This window comes from Pleurodeles waltl, chromosome 5, assembly GCF_031143425.1.
Source record: "Pleurodeles waltl isolate 20211129_DDA chromosome 5, aPleWal1.hap1.20221129, whole genome shotgun sequence".
Classification (NCBI taxonomy): Eukaryota; Metazoa; Chordata; class Amphibia; order Caudata; family Salamandridae; genus Pleurodeles; species Pleurodeles waltl.
Genome location: NC_090444.1, coordinates 319,243,946 through 319,270,232, shown reverse-complemented (window position 1 = coordinate 319,270,232; position 26,287 = coordinate 319,243,946). Strand labels below are relative to the sequence as shown.

General features: G+C 42.2%; 1 protein-coding gene across 25 annotated transcripts in view; it reads left to right on the top strand.

Annotated features, from left to right (window-relative positions):
* Nucleotides 1-26,287, top strand: part of NRXN1 (neurexin 1) — a 1,474,248-nt gene that overhangs the window by 1,118,332 nt on the left and 329,629 nt on the right. The window contains exon 1 of one of the 25 annotated variants that reach the window (XM_069234066.1): nt 13,181-14,610. The exons of 21 other annotated variants lie outside the window; for them this stretch is intronic. In XM_069234066.1, coding sequence (XP_069090167.1) covers nt 14,340-14,610 — 271 coding nt within the window. In that variant the 5' untranslated portion in view covers nt 13,181-14,339. Of the gene's footprint in view, nt 1-13,180; nt 14,611-26,287 lie in introns of those variants that run through there. 3 more of the 25 variants (XM_069234067.1, XM_069234068.1, XM_069234069.1) reach the window with 3 other exon arrangements.

The following is a 26,287-nucleotide window of genomic DNA, read 5'->3' as shown; positions in this document are numbered from 1 at the left end:
GGTGTGCTTGTACTTCAGCCTTTACACATAGACACATGTTTTAGGCTTTATGCTAATTTTAGGTTGTATGAAAAATAAGGGTATAGTGCATGATTCTGATTCTAAGAGAGACCAAAAAATAAGAGTTATTGTGTAACTATCTCCTTTGTTAGCCTTACAGAGTCACAAAGCATTGCAGTTTGGTTACATTTGATAATATCAATCAACAAGTTTTTATTCATTTTATGAACCTCAAGAGAATGGATGACTGAGATGGCTATGCCAAATACAAATCACTGGGCATTAAGGCTTCACCTAAATTTCTGCAGAGGAAGGTTTAAGCTCTATAACAATTGTAGTAATTGAAATTACCCCGCCTTGAAATGCAGTACCACATTTGACCCAGTGAAAGACACAGCAAACTCATTACATATATCTTTAGGGATACATGCGTTTGGAGTGTTTATCACTGTGAAATGAATAGCTTGTCTTTGCACCATACACACACACACACAGCGCCTCACCCATTTTATTAGAAACATAAACAACTACATGATCAGACGCCATCACAACTGGCTAGGATTGCTTGGAAGCGTCGCTTACAGTGAAGAAAGAAATTACTTTGTCTTCTCATTTAGGTAATTATCTCCGACTTGAGCAGCAGCTTAATTTTTCAAGCTCTGTCAATAGTCCATCTAAAATAGGTATAACAGAAAGGGTTTCATCTAAGGTATCGATTTGCTGGGGAGGGATGCGTTTTCTGCTCTATTGCAGCTTCCCTGGAGACTATTTATTTAAATTGAGTAAATCCACAATTATTTGAAAACATAAAAACCCCTTAACTTTGATTTGGGGGTACAAAAGATGGCAGCGCTTAATCCCTGAAGTAGGAAATTGCTCTCTTTTTATGATCCGTTACTTTCATACTGTGTGTGGCTCTGCTCCTGTTGAGCGAGGGTATCCATGCATCTAACCTTCTTTCGCTGGATTTATTTCCTTGTTTTTTTTCGCTGAGGCACGCCAGCTAAATTGTTGTTGAAGTAAATAAAAAATAATCCTAGCTTGTGAAATGATCTCTGCGTCTCAAGTGGACATCTGAGAATGCTGGAGCGGAGAGAAAATTTAAAAGGGAACCCGAACAGGAATAAAAAAAAGCAAATTAAGGATTTGATATTCCGTATCAAAGCTGAAGTCATTCTTTTGTACTTGCCTGTCGCTCTTCAGAAGAATGCAGTATATTGTCAGACTCTCTGGGCTATTTCTGCAGTCTATTCCCAGAAGAGGAGGTACAGGAAAATGTGATTTTACTTGTGCAATGTTCTATTATATCCTGAGAAGGGATGCAAAAAGACGTTGTTTGTTGTAGAGAGTGAAGAGAATCCCATGCTGCTGCCATAACAAAATATGTTACACTCATGCCCCAGCAATAGGATGCATTTAAAATAAAGAAGGTCCATGTGGAGTTAATAAAACATAACATCTATGCCAACTGGCATTTCAGAAAGTCCCTTCAGATTGCTTTAATCATTCACAATTGCATACCCGCAACACCCAGAAGGTTATAGTGATGGAGAGGACAGGCTCCGCACAAGGACGCTGAGTAGTTCACACACTGCTTGGTTCCAGGAATACAAAAGGGGGGCTTGGTGCCAGTGTGCTGAATCACAGAAAATCCAGCCAGTTAAGCAGCGTCGCTGGCTTGATGGAATGCCTCTGATGAGGTTAAAACCCAAACATGCCTGCTAGCTTTCTTACCTGGATTCATATAATCATACAGTTCTTAATGCATTCCTCCCTCAGCTAATGACCTACTGAGGATTGACTTGACTTGGAAAGAATTCTGCACCTAGATTTACTTCTAAGGTCCTCTGTATGACTGAGTAATGAAACACATATCTCTCCTTTACTGGTCATGATCATTACTTATACAATATTGGAGAGCGTCCCTGTTTACCATAAGAGACACTATCTATGTAAACAAATCCGACAGCTTGTTATACACATACAGCAGGCATGAATATTTTCTAAAGAACCCCTGGACTTTATTTATGTACAGGCATCTGATCAGGCCTGTCTGTGGCACGTCGGTTCTCCCTTTCCTTCTGAGTCTCAATTATGAAAGTCTATTACCTTCACACCCCTCATCAATGCGTAATTTTCAGATCAGTCCAATTCCTAAGCTGTGGGAATAAACTACTTCTGCACCAACTCGTCGGCCTACAAACATCCATACGACCCACCACAGCGTTCACACATCTTAACCTGAAGCCAAACGTTCAATTGATACAGACATGTCAAGCCAAAGATATCATTTTGTCTGTCCCTCTGTTTCCTACCCTGTAATGCTGGCATCCGTTAACTAATCAGATACTGCTTCAAAGCACTCCCTGCTTCCTCAAACACTCAGAGTAATAGACAGATTACCCAGTCTTTTCAAACTCCCAAGACTACACAGCTCAGTGGCACACACAGTATAAAACAGATCAGGAATCGCCGGCAGGTGATCAAAATATGAGCTCTAAATGATCTTTTTGGCACAAACAACACCAGGATATTTCAACAAACAAGACCAGGACTTTTCAACAATCTCGCAGTCAATTAACACAATCCAGGCATATCAACTGCAGAACGTTGTCAGTTCCATTGGTTATCAAGAAGGTTAAGTGTTATATTTCAATGGCCAATCATGTACACTATGTTGGGAGATGATGGTGGTTGAGAGAAAAGAGAGATACTTAAAGTCCATGGAAGACAGATATTGAATCTTGTCGAATTGGGATATGACTTTTAGGCAATATTGAGGTTCTGAGCCCAACAATCCAAAGGACAGACACAAAGTCCATGTAGTCAATATGCAAAATGGACCTCTGCACAGCCAGGTTTAGCCAGGTGATCCCTAATTGTGTTTTATAAACGCTTCCTCCAGGAAACAGGCTGCTGAGCCTGGGTGTAGGACTGTGGTCAGTACCATGAGAGATGTTGGGGGTTAGCAAGTACTGGGAAAGAGCAGGTTGGTGCCCTATGCATATAAAAAATAACATATGCTCGGACAAAGGGAAAGTGTGTTAACAAGACTGAAAAATCACCCAGCTCACCTAAACTTGTACGTTGATCTTGAAAAGCTCACTTACTAACTCATGCAAGGGGTGTTGCTGTATTCTTTATATTATAGACCTACAACTCTAGACCAGCAAATCTAGACCTTTGATCAAGGTTATCATTGGGACAGGCCTTTAGAGCTCCACTGCAGCTTTAGGCTTAATCCTAGCTGTGCAGAGATGGGTAGATCAAACCTTTACATTTACACAGCACTGCTGTAGGGTTCACACAAATCTCTATTGATGTTGCTCTTCAGTGTGCTGGAGTTAAGCTCCAGCATACATTGACAGTACGTGACAGTTAGATAGCAGTCCAACGCCAAAAGTTAAGTTGCATCAATATAGTTTGAGAAGGCACCAGTCAGATTATCACTGCATAGGGGGAAGCTGGTTCAAGCAGAGTGGTCTGGTGGCAAATATTGTTTATTTCCTTTGAGATATACCCTGTGGAAAATGGAAGAAGGCATGGGGATTAGGCTAACCTTTTGTTTCTTTCTAGACATCAGATGTTTTCTATCTTACATGAATATTTATTACAAAAAGGTGTTCAGAATCAGGCATAATAAGATCACTCATCTGCTAATGTTAGTTTTAATATTTGCACCCATTGTTGTACTTGAAGTCCATAAGTCCATATAATGATTGCAAATAATACATTTAACTTAGAAGATCACAAACAGATGTCCCTGTTCTATAGTCATTAAGGTATCTTTTATGCTGTGGAGAGTTGCCATTACTTTGCTGCAGCTACCTCAGAATAACAGAGAGTCTGTGACTAGCCTCAGGAAACATGTCATAGAACTGAGCCATCTAGGCATAAAGATTGTTGGTTTAGGGTCTCACTTGTCTTAAAGTACATGAAGGGTGTTCTTTGAAAATGGATTTTAGGTTAGAAGGATCCCTTGAATTAGGATGTCGTTAAGTAGAGCTACAAAATGAAAAAAGAGAGACAAATTAATAATGGCTACAATTATAAAGCTAAAACAGTTATCTGGGTGCTTTCATCCTAATAATAATAAAAATAATAATAATAATCACACTTCTACTGTATATTGGCAGTGTAAACAACAGCAGCTTTTACAAGTATCCAATTACAGTACAGCACTCATTTAGGGAAACTTTATGTCTTTTTTTTCTTAATTAGGACTCTCTCAATCATCTACAACTTAGCACCCAAAAAACTGTTGGTGACTGATTGCTGGAGAAAATGTGTAGAACGATAGAGCAAACTGATAATTTTTAGAACATTTGAGATGAAATTCCTGACAATTTTTATCCAATCCATTGGTTTGTCTGTAGTGTTTCAATCTGGTATTTTGATAGTTTCATTTTAGCAATTTTTTACTGCAGAACAGTTTCTATGACAACAGGATACTATGCGATTTACTTAGGATCTTACAGTTTGGCTGAACTCATTTTCTTTCATTTCCCATCAACAAGCTTTCTTATAATGCAAATTGTTCTCTTTATGTCAATGCATTCTCATACTAGGCAGACCTACCTCTACATTCGCAATGACCTGCATACTTAAAAGACAGTCGGCTTGCATCCATATAAACCTGTTTCATTCGATATAGTTGCTGCAACAATTACTGCATAATCTGGTAATGATGCATACATTACTCTCGTGGTGGTGATCATTTTGGCTTTGGACTGTTAGTAAATGAAATGTTATTCTCTGTTCTGTTGCAGTTCAATTTACATCCTTTTTTGTTGGATGAGTGCTAAGCTTAGGTTAACCAAGCCAAGACCAAACCAATGTCCAATCATAAAAATGATTCCAATACCTACTTCTAAATACAACTTCACTGTAAATTCACTACAAGCTAGGTCCAGTGAAAACTGTCATTCTGCTCATGGAGTTGGTGGTATTTGGTGGCTCTGTGTAACTCTTGTAATGTGGAGTTCCAGTGAAATTCCACCAATCACAGTGTGGCAGAATCCCCCCTACCCCAAAGGCTCCAGAAATGCGAGCTAGTGAGCATGAGTAAGATATGGCACACCCTAGCACAATTGTCAGTTACTAGAAGGACTTCCCACAACATTTTCTAATGGTTGCAGTCAGAGGGCTGCTTCTCGAGTAGATTTTGAAACAAGTGGAAATAAACTCAATTCAAATTGCCATATGCTCCTGCGGACAGCGTGGTGCAATCTGCACTGATTTTTTAGTGCAGAACACACTACTATAGCTAAATCGCAGTCCCAGCAGCTGCAACATGCATATTTCTGCCCATTGGTGGAACTTCAAGGAAATGCATGGAGTTTAATGTAACTCCACGGAATTCCACAGAGTAAAAATTTACGTGTTCCTGCACCACTACTCCAATCACTGTTTCTAACTCCAAATTTTAAACCTAAGAAAAAACACAAATTTTAAGAAAAAATACAATGTCAAATAAAAGCCATAACCTAAACTAGTAAACCTAATCATAAGCCATGCATATAAAACCAAAACCCTAAAAATAAACACAATCACTAAACATAAAACATTAAGCCTAAACCTTGTAGCTGGAGAAAAGGTGCATGCATGTAAGAATACCTGTAAAACATTGGTTATTGGCTTTGGTGGGAGGCAACCCAACTCAGGTAATAACCACTATCCTTGTCAGAGTGAACCATGAATGTCACTAAATTAAACTCTGATTAGCTCTCTGTTTAGATTGGTACAAAGCAATTAGGCTTAACTTAGGGGCAATGTGTAATGTTCATGCATCCCACAAACAGCAATAAAGTGAAAAACAACACAAGAAAAATCTCGGACCAGTTAAACAAAGTAGAGCAAATAATAATGAATACAATAAGGTAAAAAGCACACAAATCCAATTAGTGGGAATAGAGTTGTGCAGATTGAAAGTTTTAGGTAGATATAGTGCCCAAATGCACAAAGAGCCACTCAGAATCTTCTGGACATGATTGATCGGGAGGAAGTCACAAATTCAGGCCAACTGCAATAGACCACTTGTTGGATACTGGGACCAGGTTAGTCCTGCTGAAAAAAGTTGCCTTCTCAAAATCCAGCACTGAGAGTTCCTTTAGCTGTGGAAGAAGCCACGAGGAGCAGGAAGAGTGTGGTGGATGGTTGTCACTGTAGAACAAGGAGCAGGTCTGGTGTTGTGGACAGTCATTACTGTGTTGCGAAGGACCAGTTGGGTGTCACAGACAGTCATTGCTGGAGCTTCACATTGACAGTCACTGTGGGCTTTTATTGCTGTACTGTGGAGTGCAGATCCTGCATTGCTAATTTTCATTGGTGGTCACTGTAGCGCAAAGAGAAGGGCTCACCAGAGCTTCACATTTTTGTTCATCACAGGTGGCAGAGTCTTAGTGCAAACAGGCTCATTCACTGTCACAGAGAGCCCAAAACTTCAGGATTTCTACTTTCTAGCAGAGGTATGTACTCTAATGTCAGTGAAGGGTCCATACCCTGTGGAGGCACCTCTTTGGGGCCAATGACTTAGCAGAGGCCTGTGGGGTTCAGGCAGGACCAGTAACAGGTCCAGGTAGGTCCGTTTGTAGTATGTCAGCTGGGCAGTTGCAGGGAGGCTTCTGGAGCTGGTTGTGTCCCCTTAGGTCCGAACAGGTGGTCAGTCAGCTCACCCTTAGAATCACTCAGATTAGTCTGGGATGAAAGGAGTATGGTCCAGTCTTCCTTCTCAGAGAGAAGGGCAGGTCTCAAGCAGCAGGGCAGCCCTCTGAAAAAACACCAGGGCAGTCCTACGGGAAACAAGGTATGAATCAAGTAGCAGGGCACTCCTCTGGAGAACCATGCAGTCCACAGTTTCATGAGTGTACTGATGTATGGATCAGGAGGTGCAATATGTATAGCTGGTGTCAGCTTTTGAAATGGGGATATTCTCTATACTACATCCACATCTGCTTCTGAAATGTTCTTCCTTTCCTCTGCCAAGGCTTCAAGAAATCTGGGGTCACAAAAGACTAGTGTAAGGTTCCTTTGGGTTTACTGGAGGCAACCCCTTTGAATTGTAAGTGGGGCAGAGAATAGCTCTATCACCTATCATTCTGCAGGATGCCACATCCTGCCAACACATAGGGGGTCATTCTGACCCTGGCGGTAATTACCGCCATGGCGGAGGTCGGCGGTAGCACCGCCAACAGGCTGGCGGTGCACCGCTGGGCATTCTGACCGCGGCGGTTCAGCCGCGGCCAGAAACGGAAAGTCGGCGGTGTACCGCCGACTTCCCGCTGCCCTTGAGAATCCTCCATGGCGGCGGAGCGCGCTCCGCCGCCATGGGGATTCTGACACCCCCTACCGCCATCCGGTTCCTGGCGGTTCTCCCGCCAGGAACAGGATGGCGGTAGGGGGTGCCGCGGGGCCCCTGGGGGCCCCTGCAGTGCCCATGCCAATGGCATGGGCACTGCAGGGGCCCCCGTAAGAGGGCCCCATGGAGAATTTCAGTGTCTGCTTTGCAGACACTGAAATTCGCGACGGGTGCAACTGCACCTGTCGCACCTTCCCACTCCGCCGGCTCCATTCTGAGCCGGGGTCCTCGTGGGAAGGGTGTTTCCCGCTGGGCTGGCGGGCGGACTTTCGGCGGTCGCCCGCCGGCCCAGTGGGAAAGCCAGAATGACCGCCGCGGTCTTTTGACCGCGGAGTGGTCTTTCGGCGGGAACCGCTGGGCGGGCGGCGACCGCCGTCCGCCGCGGTCAGAATCACCCCCATAGTTCCTAATCTCACTTTCCAGCAGGAATACAAGAACTGCAACAACATAACCATTCACAGTCATGTGATCCAGGACTTTAGCAAAGAGCACAAATGATTTGAACAAGAAAATGCCTACTTTGTAAAAGTGGCATTTTCAGAATTGTGACATAAAATCCTACTTTACCTTTATAAAGGGTTTTATATTACAATTCATTGGAGTCTAAGTGTGACATCTGTGTCCACCCTAATCAAAAGTTAACACGTATTAAAAGCAATAAGATAAACCAATGTTACCCAATGGGCAAAACAACTTACTTAGGGTTTTTCCCGAGGAGGACATGTTAAACTCAAGAACATGTGAACTCTTTTTTAAATACAACGTACCCTGCTCTATGGGCCTTTAATGCCTACCTAAAGTATGACTTGTGTGTATCAAAAAGAAAGGTATAGGCCTTGCAAAAGGTTTAAAACTGTACCACTGGCTACAGTGGCAGTCCTGCGATATGTTTTAATATTATACTTAAGTGGGTGGGACAATTAGTGCTGTAGGCTCACAAGTACATGTACATTTAACAGTGGGTACATGTAACCACTTTACTATGGATTTACAAGTAAATTAATTGTGCTGATCAGAAGTAGGCTAAGTTCAATATGTTTAATGGACTGAGCAATTTAGCACTGGTTAACAATGGTAAAGTACACAGAGTCCTAATGCCAACAAAATCAAATTCAGAAACCAGGAGGGGTGAAGGCAAAACGTTTGGGAATGGTCCTGCAGAAAGGGCTAGGGTCAACAGCCACTAACAACACTATTACACAAACTGATGTCTTTAGCCTGGGTTTAAAAAATATAGGATTGTCCTCAAACTGATGTCTCTCTTATCTGTACAGTACAATGTATCTTTCCAAAGTCCTCTCTGTGTCAGTGATCCAGCATGTGCTGTCCTCTTTCACCCAAAGGAGTAGAGCCAGTTTTTCTTTTTTAAATGTGGTTTGTCGGAAAGATCGGCCAATGGGCCCTAGTCAGATCTCAGCATAGGCTCCTCTTTTTATCAACACACATCTAAATTCAGTGCATCAAATAGATTGCTCCCAAAGTGCCTCTGAATGCTTGCTGTGCCAGTTGTTGTCTTTTGTTAAGACACCCATAAGAGTGACAAACGGTAGGGCAATTTTTCAAATATGGAATCAGTATGTAATACAGAAAATACTCTGGAAATCCACACTTTGGTTTTAGGTGTGAAAGGGTCTCAATGAGGCTGAGGAGGATTTGAGGGGCATGAAGCTTCTGCTTTTCTAATGGGAAGTACAATTGTACTGATTATGTTTTTGGTATGTCAGATCAGTCTGTGATGGAAACTTGCATTGGTTTCCTATGCTTTGCCAACACTGTGAGATGAGTGAGGACTGGCTAAATAATGTCTACCCTTCACCTCTCCTGAGAAAATGAGTGAAGTTTTATCTGCTTTTGCCTTTTCTGGCTCTGTTTTGTGAGTCATTGAAATGTATGCTGATTGAGAAATGCTTATTTCTGTATGGCGAAGATATTAATCTGCTCTCTGTGTTGTAAGTGTTATATGAATTATGGAAAAAGGTACCCTTATTGTGCATTATATAACTGTTCTACTGCCTGTTGGGTGTTGAAAGGGTGAGCTTCCTCAATCTGTCATTAATGCTGGTAATGTGTAAGAGGGAAAGATGTACTTTTGATGTCCATACTGCATATGATCTGTGGAAAGGAGGTGGCTCTCGCTCTTTGGCCTGTGCTCAACTTGTTCTCTTCATGATGTAAACGTGCACTACTGCCGTCTACTGCACTAGTTACGTGTGTGAGGCAATAATGTCTGCCTTCCTTACTGTATATGCTCTCTGAGTGGGGTAGGTTTCAACATGGTGCCAGAGCAGTTTCTAGTCTATGTGTTATGTATACTTCTTCTGCATGTACTGTATGTACTGTTTCTATTTTATGTGGATTTGTGAGTTGTGATAGAAAATGTGTAGAAAGCAGGTAGATGAAGGCCTCTCAAAGCTAGACGAAGGTAGCTGAGAGGAGCTTTTGTAAAATTCCTTAAGTAAAGGAGAACATATATTAGTGTGATAGAAGTACCACTTATTCTGAACAATTAAAAACAAGCATCCTGCACATTAAATAAGCACAGGTCAAGCTAGTAGAAGTGATATTAGTGTGCTAATGCATTTAAACTCAGAAGCTCACGAATTCTATCAACAAGCATTGCAAGCCCAAATGCTTTTTCTCACAAAAACCCTGCCCTACTAGCTTTGACATGGTAGGAAAGATAAGAGAAAAAAATGATAACTTTATGTATTGAATGCATATGCAACATAAAGAACTGAAAGTGACGAACAGCGTGATCAAGTGTACTTTTCAGATGTCAAATAGAACCTCATGCATTCCTTTGAAAGAAATTCCTGAAAGGTGAAATGATACACCGCAATAGACAGTAGCATGAAGTGAGAGACTTATACTCCTCTGGGTGGAGCCAAAGACCATACTAGGTACATTTTAAAGAGATTATATCAATATACTTTTCAATGAGAGCTGCTGTAAAGTCAGACTTATAAGATATTATGTCCAGGTAAAAACACGCACCCCACATTCAATTTTACTGCATAAAAGCTTGCAATTCCCGACTCCGGTCCATTTCCATCACTGAATTGAAAAACAATTGCAAGATCTTTAACAATAGTTGCTGTTTTAAAGCAGTTTCTTCCATTTAGAAAATAGTGGCACATGTTTAAATCCATGTGAATGCTTTGAGTTGTTGGTGCTCCTTTGTCCATTATATGTCTCCTGTTGGGTTTCACATCTCCTGGCATGTCATATTGTAGCCTCAAGCTATGTGGTGCTAGCAAGCAAAAGGTACTCTAAGTGCAGTAGGTGCAGTGACACTGACCTCCAGGGTTTCGGGGGCCCACTACACACAAAATATGGGGACAAATATATGTCCATTTCATTTTGTGAGTCTCTTATTGTGACTTTTTGCAAGTCACAATTAGAGGCTCGCAAAATGAAATGTACAAATGTGTCTCAGACACATATAGCGATTCCCAATGGGGTAGCAAAGACGTACCTCATCAATATTCATGAGGTAGGTCGCAATTTGCGACCCCATGGGGATGGCCACATTCATAGGGATGGTGGCCTGCTGGGTTCAGCAGACCACCATGTCTGTGACTGCTTTTAAATAAAGCACTTTTTTTTTTTTAATGCAGCACGTTTTCCTTAAAGGAAAACGGGATGCATTTTGAACAAAAAAATGAAAAGCTTTCTTTTAATTTTTTCAGAGTAGGCAGTGGTCTCTGGGACCACTGCCTGCTCTGAAAAAATATTTATGCTTCCATTCACAAAGGGGAAGGGGTCCCTGGGGACATTTTCCCATTTGCAAATGGGTCACCACCAACTTGAACTTGGTGGTAACGGCGAATGTTTTGTTCACGGTCGCAAAACATTCCTATACCCTAGTGCGATTCAGTATTAGGAAGGGACGCCCTAAACACGCCTCTTCCTAATAAAGAATCGCAAAAGCAAAATGTGATTTAATAAACAAGACACTAAGGGCCATATGTACGAACACATTTTCCCATTGACACAGAATGGGAAAAACCCTTTGCTACATCTGGCCCTGAGTCTCATTACTTTTTTCCGGTCGCAAATGGACTTGTGGGCCGTTAGCGACCGGAAAAATGCTTCGTACATTTGGCCCATAGTTGTTTTGTATTATTACTCAAGCATTGGGCAGTATTATAGTTTTTTCTACTTGAAATATGTCCCAGAGCACCTCTACTACTCCACTGGGTTTCATAAGGGTATCAGAATTCTGTTAAGGAATCCATTTCTGGTTTGTGTAAAGGTAATTTGATGTCAGTTTCAGGTGAGGGCAGAAGCGGGCTTTTCGGCCTCTCATCTGCTTGCCGCGCTCTCACATTGATCTTTGCAGCAGACCCCCGAGGCACCGAAGGTTCCAGAACGGAAAGGGCAATCTTTGCGACGGCATTAGGACTCACAGCTCTTGGAATGCTTGTGGAGCTGGAAAAACGATTTTAAGCCAGCGAATTATGTGAGGAAGAAAGAAAAACAGAACCCATAGCCACGAGGGGATAATATAATTTTTATTAGGATGATATTATCCGATTGGATTAATCGGCTCGGCGTGCGGTGTACTTTTATGTGGGAAGCGATGAGGTAAGTTCATTAGTTTGTGCACTGAGAGCTTTCTTGCTTTACCTCACACCCGAACGGTAACAATTCCAGGGAGAGCCTGCAGATCCTACTAACACCTGTCAAGATAAACACACAGCTCTCGGGGGAATCAGCCTGGCAACCTCACGGAGGGGATCTGGGGGAGAGCAGGTCTCCTGCACAAGCGGCGAGGAGCCGAAACCTGATTAACGGTTTCAGAAAGGCGTCAGAGGCCAGAGAGATCTCGCGCCGGGGGGTGAAGGGAAAACACGCAATCCATCGCAGCACTGCAAGAAATGCGCTCACGTTGTAGCGTGCGGCCGCCTTCGTACGGCTGGCAGATACTGCTTCCTTGTGGGGTGTAGTTTGATGAAGCCCTGGGACGGAGAGGTGGGGGCGCTCTGACCAAATCCGTATCGACAAAGGTCACTAAAACAGATTATGAAACTCGATGTCTCTTTGAAAGCGAAACAGTAGTGCTTTTATTGGATATAACTAGAGGGCGGCGAGAATCAAGGATCTTCGGTTCAGACATAAACATGTTTGCGCGCGTGTGTACGACATACCTATGGTGTAACACGTGCTTTAAATGAGGAGCTCTACTGCGATACATTTAATGGAAGGGTACCGGCCCTTCTCGTGGGCAAATAGGTACTCTGAATAGACAGTACTTGATCTTCGGTATTCCCATTTAAAGCTTGGTGCAAATGTGTGCTTCTCTGTGTAGCCACCCACATGCGTTTTGTACGGATCCACAATAAAAGCCGTGCATCTACAAAGTGCTTGCTGCCACAGCCTGCTACTTCCAGGCGCTGTGAATAACTAGTGACTCTAGCAACCACCGATCATTAGATGAACCTTGAAAGATGAAAGTAAGACTCAGACTGCCTGCCATGCCTCACAACTGTAAACTGTAAATGTCAGCAGCAGCTGCCGTAACACCCTGAGCTGTCTTATCTTCTCACTAACGTGTACAAGATGAATACGTGTACGTGCGTATTTAATATGTCATGTATATTGGCGTATCTGCTGTTGATTGGTGTCTTGTGTCTGTTATTGTGTTTTGCATGGCAGCGTGTACTGATGCCTCTCTGCCTTTCTCTGGGTGCCTGGGGTTGTCTTGTGTGAGCCACCCCTAAATTACATTTCTACAGCGAGAGTTCCTATAAACCACTGTTTGAGATCAGTGTCAGGGGAGATGGACCCTGCTTACAAAGAGAGACGTGTGAAACTGGCAGAGCCCAAAAATCCGTGTTTGAAAACGCAGCGATGTCTTTGACATACTCACTCGACAGGGCTTGAGCACACCTGGGCGGACAAATGTTAAGCGGCAGAGAAAAAAAGCAATCCCGGTTGAATCCTCTGTTGCCTTTAAGACGTGTAACCAAGCTTCCAAGTTATGCGAACATGTGAACAGTAGGTGGTAGAGGAGGAGGGACAGACCAGGAGGAGGATGCTCCCATGCCTTGTGGGTGTTTTTTTTCTATTTTTTGGTCGTGGGATGTGCTGTGCGATCGATTCTCCCTTCCAAGGATGCGCTGCCGGAGCGGTAATGCACTTGTAACTTGCTTCCTATGTGGTGGCTGATGGCAGGCAAGAGCAGGAAGGTTTCCCAAGCCGGGGCGCTCGCCTCCCTCCCGACCCCCCCTTCCCAGACGCACGCTTCCTCTGCATTGCATCCAAGCCTCGGTGATTTGCTGTTTGGAGACTGCAGATTTGCATAGCCTTCACTTCGCTAGCATGTCCCCCCCCCAGCTTCTTTCCGAATAGTGCACTATTCTCCGGAAGCCTCCTGCCCCGCTGATCCCCGTGAGGAGGGAGAGCCGTGCGTGTCTGGCCGAGAGGCTGTGGGTCAGAACGCGCCTGCCGGTGTCCTCCGGCTCTAGGCACAGACCAGGCGAGGGAACGGGAAGGCGCCGCTCGTGCCCCACCACGCCAAACTCCGCAAACAGGCGCTTACTGGGCACGTGCAGTACTGGGGTACCCTCTGGATTGTGATGGCTCTTTTCAGGGAGACCGTAGCCCGCTTTCAGTCTTGACACCACTGGAGTATTCATGCCAAGAAATTCTCTCATTGGAACTTGGGTTTCACCATCCAAAGGGGTCAGTTAAGCAGGCACACGACCTGGAATTGCTTCTACCCTCGGATATGGTTGTGGATCCTTGGTGGTTCCTGTTTGGCAAAAAACCTGGAAAAAGAACCAGTACATATATAATGTTTCTGCCCTAGGAGGAGACTCGAAGCTAGAACCGTAGGACGCCCTTTGGATGGAAATACAGTGGCAGTCATTCTAACTCCAGGATGCCAGGTGGCAAGAAGTTGTGAGTCCTGTGCCCAACGAGTGCATTTGGCAGCTGTGGTGCCACGGGTGGCTCCCCCTCCCGTCCCCACGCCGCCATGCAGCCACGGCTGGGGGTGGAATGGAACAACAGTGGTTTCTATACCTGCGCTGGGGGAAGGGTGGGTGTTGCCACCTTCCTGCTCCTGCGGCTGGCACTACTCTGGACTATACCACTCTCCCTCCTCAGCGGGCTCTTTGGCGCTGCCTCCACGTTGGGGGCGCATCACATCCACCACTTCCACAGTCCAGGTGGTGGCCTTGGCGGAAAGCACCAGTCATCTGTGCCCATCGCAATCTACAGATCGCCAGCTTCCCTGCGGGGTCATGGTGGGTTGCCTCTGGCTTGTGTGTTTCAAACAACATCATAGAGTATTGAAGACATACGTAATACATTTGAAGTTCCAGCTATCTGTTTAGTATAGACCAAGGCAATTATTCACTCTCTTCTGGGTATGAACTGAGTGGAATAAGAGATATGAGGATGTCTTTGTTTAAATGTAGATTTCCCACATACCATTAATCCAACTGTTGGTTCCTAAATTCTTTTACAAGTAGAATGAAATAATTGTATGTTATGTCTAAGTTGTAGGGGGTCTCTTGAAGGTGTTCATCTAGCAGGGAAACAATAGTTTTCCTTCTCTTTAGAACTTCATGTACTTTTTATGTAACAGGTATGCATGGTAAGGTGTTCTACAGAGAGGGCTCTTCATATAGAAGAATCTTCCACCATGTTGCTTAAATTTGTCTTCAATAAAGTGAGCACCATAAGAGAAGGCACACCCAGGAGTTTGGGAGGTATTCACATATGAACTTCAAATGCACATTGTCCTCAGCAGAAAACAACTTTAGGGACACATGAATGAATGAATAAATGACATTAAGCATCTATAAGATGCAACATCAGTAGATGCTGTTTTGCAATAAAAGTTCAGATTCTGTGCACACAGGATCCCGAGTGGTGTTGAAAGCAGTGCTAGGAACCCCTGGGTTGCTTCTCCTTTCGAATGCTTCTAGTCTTGGTAAATTGAACCCCAGGTGTAGAGTGGGTATTCACAAAATGCATTGATTTTACTCAAAAGAAGCATCATGGTTAATGTCTATCATATAAATCACCTCATCCGTCGGATATCAATTGTTCATTGGGCTAGATTGCACTCTTGGAGTACATGATAGGATAAGCCTTTCTGTAAGAGCCTCATTTTACTCCAGGGAGGGATTGGAGAATTAATTTAATGTTTTTTTCAGAGTAGACTATTTTGAGATCGCTTGGTCTTTCTGGAATTTACACTTGATTGTCATACTCAGTGAAACCCAAACCCAGCTCTAGTATAAATGTTATCTTTAGGAAAAATTGGGAGGGATGTTTATTAGTGTGCTTAAGCCCATATTCATGTCATAGTAGTCGGGGCAATGTTTACTGGTGCCAGCCTGCTTTACCTTCCTCATTGGTACTTGTGCACCAGTTGGAGATTCTTACTGACTGACTAGAACAAAATGGCTTTTTGTAACAGCAGTCAATCGGTGCAAAGGTGGTTTTTGCAATAGTTTTCAAGGCAAATGTCACTTCTAAACTAGCCACTAACCATGCTAAATTGCCCAAACCATTTCAAATGTGCCAAGTGCCAGTCAAATGTATTTGATCTGCTCCGCATTTTTGCAGACAGGATGTCATCCCTAACACCAGGGAGAACAAAGATGAAATTGTAGTTTCTCTGATTTGGACAACTTGTGTGATGTTTAGCAGCTCACTTTACAGCAAGGTGTCTCGGTTTTCGAAGTTAACAACTCTACAAGGTGTTAGAAAGAGGTCAATGTCTCTTGCTGAACACTACGAAAAGCTTAACATTCACACGCACAGTGGCTTGTTTGGTGATAGAAGTCAGATCTATAGCCTAAATATCCTCACGTATTCGAGTCCATATGACCTTGACTGCTGGTGTTGAACTCCTTTAGTAAGTTACTGTGGGCCCTTGTGCCCTGAGACTGATAGAGCAGAATTGCACTAGAATAGGCAAATCACAGGTTAACGTTTGAACAGAGCACATCAGCCTTATCTATTGTTTGGTGATTGCCAGTGGTGCCCAGCAAGACATGTTTCCTGATGCCATGAAGTACGGAAGTGGAGAATCCTCACTGGGGGCAATTGTGAAGCAGACTCCTAGTACTTTCTGCAAGGCCATTACACTGTCACTTGAACTGCTTGGCTTTTTACCTTCCTACCCACCTGTCCGTCAGAAGCCCGACACTTTACCTATCTGCCCGACATCCCTTATACCGCATAATTTGGTCCTTCTCTCCGCATAATTCATGTGGCCCTCTTCATACCATGCATTGCCCAACTCTGTTATGTTTGCGACTTATCTGCCCTAAGACCTTGCTAGCTACCCGCGCGCTTTCTTTGTAGCATCTGCCGCTTTACACGGTGCCGTTGTCTGTTCAACACGCCGTCCTCCCGTCTGCGTAACTCTGATTTCCCCTCAGAAGCCGTGTCTATAATGCCTGTAAATTGTGCCGTGGCACGAATTTCTTCCATCTTCCTCCGATCATACCCACATTTCCCCATTCACTTATGTACATCAAATGACCAATGCACACAGATCATAGATTGTTCCACTGTACCAGCGCAACCTTTGAAAAGAAATCCTACCCTCCTCGATGAATTTTCAGCTATCTAGTCAGAGCCCCCTCCCCGCTATTCCCCCCTCAACACTCCCCCCACCCCATGGATGATGCTTTGCACAAACGCGAATGAATCGCGACCAGATTGCCACCAAGAATTGCAAACTGTGAATATATTTGGATGTGAAGAGAAAACTGTTGGTGCACGGCATGTTTGTGGCGCACGGTGAGCAAATTCCAAGTGGAAGTTAGCGCCGTGATACACTTCATTGAACACACCGTGTAAGTAAAATTACTATTTGAGTTGTGATGCCCATTCATAATTTTGAAAGCACCGAGAAACCTGCTCACCTCGCTGCTTTTAGGATTATCAGTACTTATGTTTTGCGCACCTTAAACTAGGCGCTCTTAAAACTGTAGGTGCATCTCACCGCGAGGGTAATGTGCAACAGTGAACGAGAAAGCCTTTAGTAAATGGGCGCAGCAGTGCCCGTTTTACCCTTTCTTCGGTGTCTGACAGTCCCGGGTTAGATGCCGTGCGGTAACGAGCAGACGTGTTTGGTTATTGGAGACCGGAGCTGAGCCGTCGCCGCTGACGCCAGGGAGAGGGCGCCGCGTGCCGCTGCTCACGAGGCGCAGCGCCATTCCTCTTCATTTTCTTATCGTGCTACGCTTCATTTGCACTATCATGGCGCGTCACTTACACGGGCTACAAGCTGCCAAGGCAGACCACGCAGTTCACCTTTGCATATTTATACTCCCTGGCCCACCTCCGAGCTTGTCCATTTTTTCAGTGTGTGCTGCTGACAAAGGAAACACTCCGATGCCAATCAATCTTTTAAACATTGAGTTCGTTGCGAGGTTCATATACTAAGTCCAAAAACGAGAGCTTGGCATAACTCCGGTGTCTGAGGTGGTAGGAGAGGAGAGGTGTTTATCACCTGTCAAAAGCTCCCACTGCCTTCCAAATCGCAAACCAAGTCCCCCGCGGTCGGAATTTGTATATGCAGTGATATATTTGCATTTCCGTTCAAGAGTGGGTTAGGAGACAGGGCTTTTGCCGCCAGAAACGAGCTGGACGTTTTCCAGAGAGCGGTGTACGGGGGGCAGCTTGACGGGAGCGGTTTACTGCGCTCTCGCGCACAGTGTCCCCAGCGAGGCACAGCTGTGCTCGTGGGTTTTATTGTTTCCGCGTGCATTGATTGAACCATAGGGGCTCCTTCACAAAACTGCAATAATCCCCATTCTTTACATCTTCAGATATGGGAATCTTTCAACAGACTTGTCCTCACCAACAGGACTCCTGCAATAATGGCGAAACGTAGCAGCTTGCCTCAGACGCCCTGCTCTGTCTTTCTCAAAAACAGCGAACGAGAACTTGAAACAAAACGGGTAAAACACGAGCCAAGCATGTCCGTGCTTACAGGCGAGTGTTACACTGCGTAATCCATTCTTATCAATGTAAATAGACAATTGAGCACATTTGCAGTGGTATTATACAAAAAACATATTTTCCACTGGGCACCGACAGATTTGGGGTGACGCAAGCACGGTGATGCGGATTATACATTAATGAGGCGTTTCTTTGCCCTGGGGCCGACAGCCTCTTTTTGTGACATTTGGCGGTAGGAGACTAGATACCTCTTGCCACATTGAACATGTAATCTGATATCACACAGGGGCTATGTCTTAAACAATAGATTTGAAATGGCAGGTCACTGGCAACGGGAAAGAGTCTAATCACTGCTCCTCGTCTCAGGTGCTGACTGAAAGACTGAAAAGAGCACGAGCACAGCAGCAATGGAAGAAGCGGAGCGCAAGGGCCCCATACTCTGCTGAACGCGCTGCCCATTTTGCGCGCTTTTGTTAAGTCTGGTGTTAGTCCAGACTTTTTGATTTTAGAACATATAGATGTACAAATTACTTTTAGGGACTTCCGGCCAGCCCTCTTCACCCATTGCGTCATTCACATTACTTACTTGAAGGGGCTTTCAGCCTGTCCTCTCCATCCATTGGTCTAATACTGTATCATTGTCATTTGCATCCAACTACAGCACCCAGCGAGGGGCTATGGACGAGCCCACTTCATCCTTTGTCTCACTTCACTGCCATTTCACAAAGAACACGCCACACACAAAATAGTTTCCCTAAGTGCCAGTGATATCTATAAATGACGTTTTTCAAAAACTATGACAAAACAAATAAGCACTGATAAAGCCAAAATGCTGGTTGGACACGAAGAAGAGAGTAAGCACACCCATAAGTGGTAAAGATTCATTGAATACCCCGAATTATAACAAAGAACATGTCTTTTTTATAGGTTGAGCCTTCAGAAAAGTTCAAATGAGAAATTACATTACCATGGAAAAATTCACTCTGTAAAATGTATGAGCTCATGTGTTCACTAGCATTGTAGAAACAAGTGGAAGAGTGGTGCAGGCCTTATGTCATTGACTTAGTGACGGATGCAAGGGTACGTGAGTCCAGCATTACAAGGGACCTATGCACCCCAATATTGGTTGTCTTTTACTCACCAACTGAGTTGCAGGGGATCTCATTTTCCTTGCTTGAGTAAGGGACAATACGATCCTTGCTACGAATATAACCAAAGCAAACTCAAGCAGAACACGGGCATTAATGTGAATTGGTGCAGCAATGACTATTCATTGTTAGGGAAAGAACCAAAGAAAGCACAAATCTACTAAGAATATTCCTTTATAGAGTTTTGAAACCCTTCCATACGTTTGAGAATTAAATTGCATCCTGCTTGCTCATTCACAGAGGAAGATGTTTACTGTATTCAAGTACATATGGTGCCCACCATTAAATTATAGGTGATATGGCCCACTGTTTCTTGGCCATTGTCACGTGTATGTAATTCAAATGTCAAAAAACCTACTCGACAATGGCAGGAAATGGCAACTTAGGATATGTGTAAGGTTGCCTAAATTTAAAGAAACACACATAGCGATGAACTAACTAAAATTGTAACAATAAAATCATATTGTCTTAATTTGACCAGTAAGTCAAAATTAGCCAGAACAGAGTAACGTAACTGAACACTTGATATCCAAATTATGACAAATTTACAGTGAAAAGGTAGGTTTTCATTTGTAAGTGCTGCACAGTTATCACTGTTCCGTCACTGGGATAAGGGCAAGTCAATAGTAAGTACAAGGTGGCACTGATTGTGAAATAAATTATTCACAGGCAAAGCATAAACTTCAATGCAGACAAAAGAAATATAACACAAGTGGTAAAATCCTGAACACTCACAGGGATGTTGTTGTCACACCAGAATGTAGGGTTAGACGTAGCAAATGTTATAGCAGCATCCTAAGCTCACACAAAACTACTGAATCACCCATATAGTAAATGTCTTAGTGTAGGGAGCAACAAGATCAGACCAGCCACTCTCTGCCCACCAAGCTCACTATATCCTTAAAGCTTAAAGAAGGTTAAGCTACCTTGTTAGTGCTCTACAGATGTTCTTCGACTTGCATTGTCACTTCCCCAAAAAATAGAGGTGTTAGTTTCCCCCACAGAGAAGTCCTCATGCTTATAACAATGACTCAAGGAGCTGCTGGTGACCAACAAACACACAGGAGAGCTACAGTGGTTGGGTGTAGCAAAATTGCCAAAAAAGAGATGAGACAGGCAATGGGGCACAGTAACAGTAAAGGTCAATAGAGCAGAATGCAGAAATCCGGAAGAGTGATAAAACTCCTTCATTGACAGGTAAAATATAATTAGCTCTGCAAGCCAGCGGTGGAGTCACCGTTTCTAACATGATAGCAGAAAAGCAGCTAAATACTCATGCCTTCACTTCTGTGTAGATATTCCACACAGAGAAGGTTGTAGATCCAGGAATTAGACACCTTCATTCTCATGGATGGCAACTTGTTCAAAGCATGCTCAGGATGTATGGCTTATCACACCTCAACCAGGCAAGACAACCTTTTCCTTTGCATATATTCCTTGCAAAGTGAACATATTGCAGGACTGCCACATTCATGTTGGTACATATACCTATAAATGTCAAACTAGGAATGAAATTGAAAAACTTAAATAAAAGAATAACCATGCATTTGACTGACATATCGATGTGCCTGTAAGAGACACACAGACCACAAAAATCTTTTTTTCACAAACACAATCATTGAAAGCTCTTTATGATTAAAACGTGAAAAACAATGCACAATCTCCAGCAACATTCTACACAATGAAAAAGAAAGTAACACCTCCAGCTAACAAAGTAACTTTATTTCGATTCGAAGCACCTGTTTATTGTTATTGATATGGGTTGTAAGATTAGGGAAAACAGGTAATTTTCAGTTCTTGAGAAGATGTACTCCAGTCAAACTCCAGTCCAGAGAATGGGATTTATAATCCTGACAGATTCAGTAAGCCCGACAATGGAGTATTTTAAATATTATGAAGTTGTTATGCAAACAGTGGCAAAAATGAGCTCACTTGATTCTTATGGCAATCCTAACTGAGTTTTCAGCCTTTTTGTGCAAATGACGGTCCTTCGCAATAATAATGACAAATCCTAAAAGATTATAGATAGACGGAAACGCACATTGTGAATGTCCTCTGGCATAATCTACAGTTGTTAGGGTACAGTTCTGGAAATTATTAGCATATTGGTCATCTCCGTGGTCACAACTTTGTTCACTGTGATCAAACTGTCAAAAATTCATCATACACTGTTGTATGCTATTTGTCTGAAGAGGGCTTTGTCCCTTATTGTATCCTAAAACGTATGTGACTTGGTCCTGTAAGGTTGTTTATAACATGAGTTACTAACATGTATGAACATTGTGTCATGGCAATGTAGTAATATTCAACATCCTATGTCAATCTTTTATTTGAGCAATGTGTCTTTAGTTAATAATCAGTGGAGTACAAAAGGAGATACACTGTCATTGCTGTTATTGCTGCTCCAGTTACTTAAGTCATGGAGACCTCTGTATCTACTTCAGTTTGGTTACTATTATTCAACAGCTAAAATTATGCATTATTTGTTTTTTCTTATAGATTAGAATTAATGCCAGCACACCTCAAATCAATCTCATCACATTCTCATAAGTTAATTGAAATTAAGTATTTTACAGAATGTTTCACTAGCATATTGTGAATCCTGAAGGACCTTGAAAAGCGGTTCTCAAGTTTTTCCATAAATTAAGGTCACCTTAGACAATATTTGAGTTTCTATTTTTCAAGAAGTAAAGAAGATGGAGATTAATTTTTCATGAGTTGCCCAGTTGTCTTCACTGCTTTTCTTTTAGTCAAAATGCTGCAACATGTGAAACGTATAAGTTGACTTTCTATATTTCACAAATATGGTAAATTTAATTGATCAGTAACATTGGTTTAGAGTGGTGTCAAACTGCACCAACAGAGGGTATAATTAATTGTATGCCCTGACTGAAGGATATTGTTGTGATGCTCTGAACTTGAGAGAAACCATTATGCACCTGCTTCATACTACTTTTTTCATGAGGAGGGTGTGAAGATATCTAAATCATTTATTTCTGGTAGTGCTGTGCAAAGTTGTGTAGTTTTAAGTATGTGCATCGCATGCAGCTCATGAGATAACTATGGCTTCACACAATAATCTTTAGTTCACAGTCTTTTTGGTACAAAAGTTCACTTTTTAACCATCTATTTGCAACATACAACAAATAAATGTAATAATCAAAATACAAAACGTAGCGAAAAAAAAAAATTGCAAGGGTTACATAAGTATCCCAACTCCACTCTATAGCAATGAATATACACCAGTATAGGCATGACAAACAACACAGAAAACTACATCACTATGTAAGCTTAGCTAATGGAATATCTCCTTGAACTATGGACAGGTAAATCTACTAGCAGGTCTACATGACATTATACTTGTATTATAAAATTGACAATGAGCCCTAATTTCTAGGTAAAAGCATTAAACATTTTAAAGAGGTATGACAAGGGGAGACATAAACCAAGCCTACAATGCACTTGAAGAATATTAAAAAGTTCCTCAAAACATATCTTAAAAGAGGGTGTTCCTAGAATTAATTAATTGTCATGTTTTATTGGGTGTTTTTTAATTGGCCTGCTTAATGTAGGAACATACCATGTAAATTCATTCAATTAAACCTCTGTAGTTTTCTTTAGCAAGAAAACTGATACCTAGTAGTTAGGTTTAATCCAAGCCTACCGAAACAAATGAAAATGAATATAAATCTAAATAGTGCCTCCCCTGCCATTAAACGTAAACTTAATTATATGGCTAATCCTAAACCCTGAACATGATTAGAAGCTAAAAACCTACCATAAAATATGATTAAAAAATAAACCCTACACCTAAACTTAGATATGCAAGCCTTAGTTCCTCAAATCTTTAAGAGGAATACCCACGCTACAAATGAAACCTTGCCACCTGAAGCTAAAACACAGTCAATAAAATGGATATTTCCATTATTCAAATACTTACCCATTAGGACAATGACAACAAATAAAACCTCAAACTTACACATATGCATGAACCCTGAGCACTATCTGCAAGCCATTCCCCCAAACGTACCTTAACATAAAAGGAATTCATCATTGTTGCTCATGTAAAAATACCAACACAAAAGCATTCACCAAAATCTACCCCATTAACATAAAATGTTACCCTCCAAATATAAGCCTCATCTGAATCTCTTAAATGAACGTCTAAGTCTGATCCCGAGTCAAAGATTGCATTGTTAAATAAACAGGTACACCCGAAAATGTAAGCATTGAATGCTATACACCTATAATAAATCCCCAAAACGTAATGCCCAATATATTAATATAAACCTAATCCACTCAAATTAAACTCTTCTTTACCCTAAATCTAACACTTACAGCTAAAATCGTACCCAAACTGAAATGCCTGAATACCTAAACCCTGAAATGAAGCCCAATTTCTTAAGCATTTATCTAGAATTAACTTTTAAGGAACATTCAGAAATATTATGACCAACAAATATAGAGTAAATAACATTTTAGCTTGACCTAACAATTTGAAATAGACTAGCGAGAGCCAATGGCTAGCTTTAAGTAAACCATAGAGATGGAAATGAGCAAACCTTACCCATACTTTTTTGGGGTATCAATGTGAACATAGTGTGGAAGGTTGTGGGTTTAAAACACTGTGTCAAGGAAAAGCACTGACTTAATGGCATCACGGCCTTAAACTTAAAAAAGAGCATTTGCTTATTACAATTAAAACCCAGTAAAATCATTTTCATCCAGCCGTTACAGCCTGCTGAATAATCATTATTGTGCAAAACATGTTCAATAAGGGCATTGTCTGTATAAATTTGATTGATACTGCAGTCCTTAACCCTTAATTCCTGGTTCAAGTCTGTCATATTAATAATAAAGAAAAGGGGAGATGAAAGTGAGCATGGTTGGAGGTACTGAGTGAGGACTCAGCAGGTCAATGGAAAATTGGTGAAATACATCAACTAGATGAAACCCATAGGCTTCTGGATCAACTCTCTGCCAGTGTGATGGTATTTTCTAGTATTTTCTCCTTGTCTGATGTGTAACAGCCAAATCCCACAGGATTAAGGAACCATGCCATCCTTCTGCTTATATTAGGGCCAGTGTAGTTAAGAACAGGACAACATAGGTTAGTTATTTTTGTTAAGGTTAGATTAGATCAGCCTACGTTAAGTAAATTTAAGGTAAGATAAGGAGGCAAATTCAGGTATGCTGGATTGGTTGGGTTAGGTTACGTTAGGATGACTAAATTTGAGTTTGTTAGTTAGAATAAAATATGGTTTTCTTTTCAGGAGATAACCGTTCCACTTACCTAGGCTCTGGCTCACTCAGCTAGTGTGCAATAGCCCCACTGACACATATAATTAGCGGGCCAAGTCAATGGCCAAAAACTGTCAGTAATCCTGCTGATTGATCTGTCACTTGACACAATCTATTTTATATCTACCTGAGAAGGTCTTTACATTTTAATCTGACATTTACAGAAATCTCAGTGTGTCTGGTCTGATGACACATTTAAGATGCTAAGCTCATCATATTGCATACTGCCAGAAACAGTTTTACTTTTCCCACTATACATGCAGAACTGGAATTAAAAGACCAACTGAGCAACGAATACAGTACTGGCAGAGCTTTACATTGAGCATCTTCGCCTTTCTGCATGTTGTACTCAAGAGATCCTTTCTAGTACAGTTAGGGACTCATTTGACGTTGCCTTGCAGATAACGGTAAACATTATGCTAAGAAGCCAAACACAGTGAATATCTATACATCTTAAAATGACTACTGCATTGAGTACATATGCCCTACTGCATTTAGAAATCAGTAATGCAATTAGTAATCACAATACTGATGCTCCTACTCACACTGGTATAACTACTATTGCTACTACTGCCACCATGAAAACTATTATTAGTTACAACAGTCCTATGGCTACAAATTTTACCAGAAATATTGATAATCATATTACTACTACTTATACTACTAATACATCTGTTACTACTACTAATGCAAATGTTGCTTATGGTATCCCTGTGAGAATTTGGGTTACTGGTTGAGGGGGATGAAACCCTGCTTAAGCAGCATTCACAGTCATCGTCAGGGTGAAGTCACAAGCAAACTTCAAATTAACCTGTGCTCGACCATCTGGCAGCTTTGCATACAGCAGCCAGGTTTACCTTAAAGGCAATGTGTAAACTATTTGTGCACAACGTCAAACAGTAATAGCATGAAAACACAACGCAGGAAGAATCTCACACAAAACTGGAAAAAATGTAAATTTTAATAAATAAATCGAGATCAAAATGACAAACATCCAATCAGTAGAACTGTAGATGTGTAAGTTTAATGATTCCAGTGAAAATAATGCTAAAAACCACAAAGTGCCTACTGTGGTTATCTTGTTATGCTTGAGGAGGGCAAAGTCAGAAGCTCAGACTGACTGTGGTGGCATGTGGGCTGACTACGGGGACCCACTTTGCCCACTGAACACAGTACCATAATCATGGTTCTGAAGAGATGGGGAGGCCCTCTTTGGGGATGTGCCACACTGCAGTGGAAGGATGAGGTCAGAACAAGGAGATGTATCACACAGCAGCAGTTCCCTGGGAGTTGCGCAGTGCGGTGCAATACCCTTGCATGGAGATGCGGCACACAAAGGTGGTTCTAATGGGCTGTGTTGGGTGAGGCAATGTCCTAGTGTGGAGATTCATCGTGCAGCTATGGTTTTGATGGGCTGTGAAAGCAATAAGATGTCCTTGCACTGGGGAAGTCCAAGCAGCAGAGGTGATGTGTCAGTTCTGAAGGCAATGCATTGAGAGTAGAGACAATGTGCTTCTTCTGGGCAGATGCTCCATACTGCAGA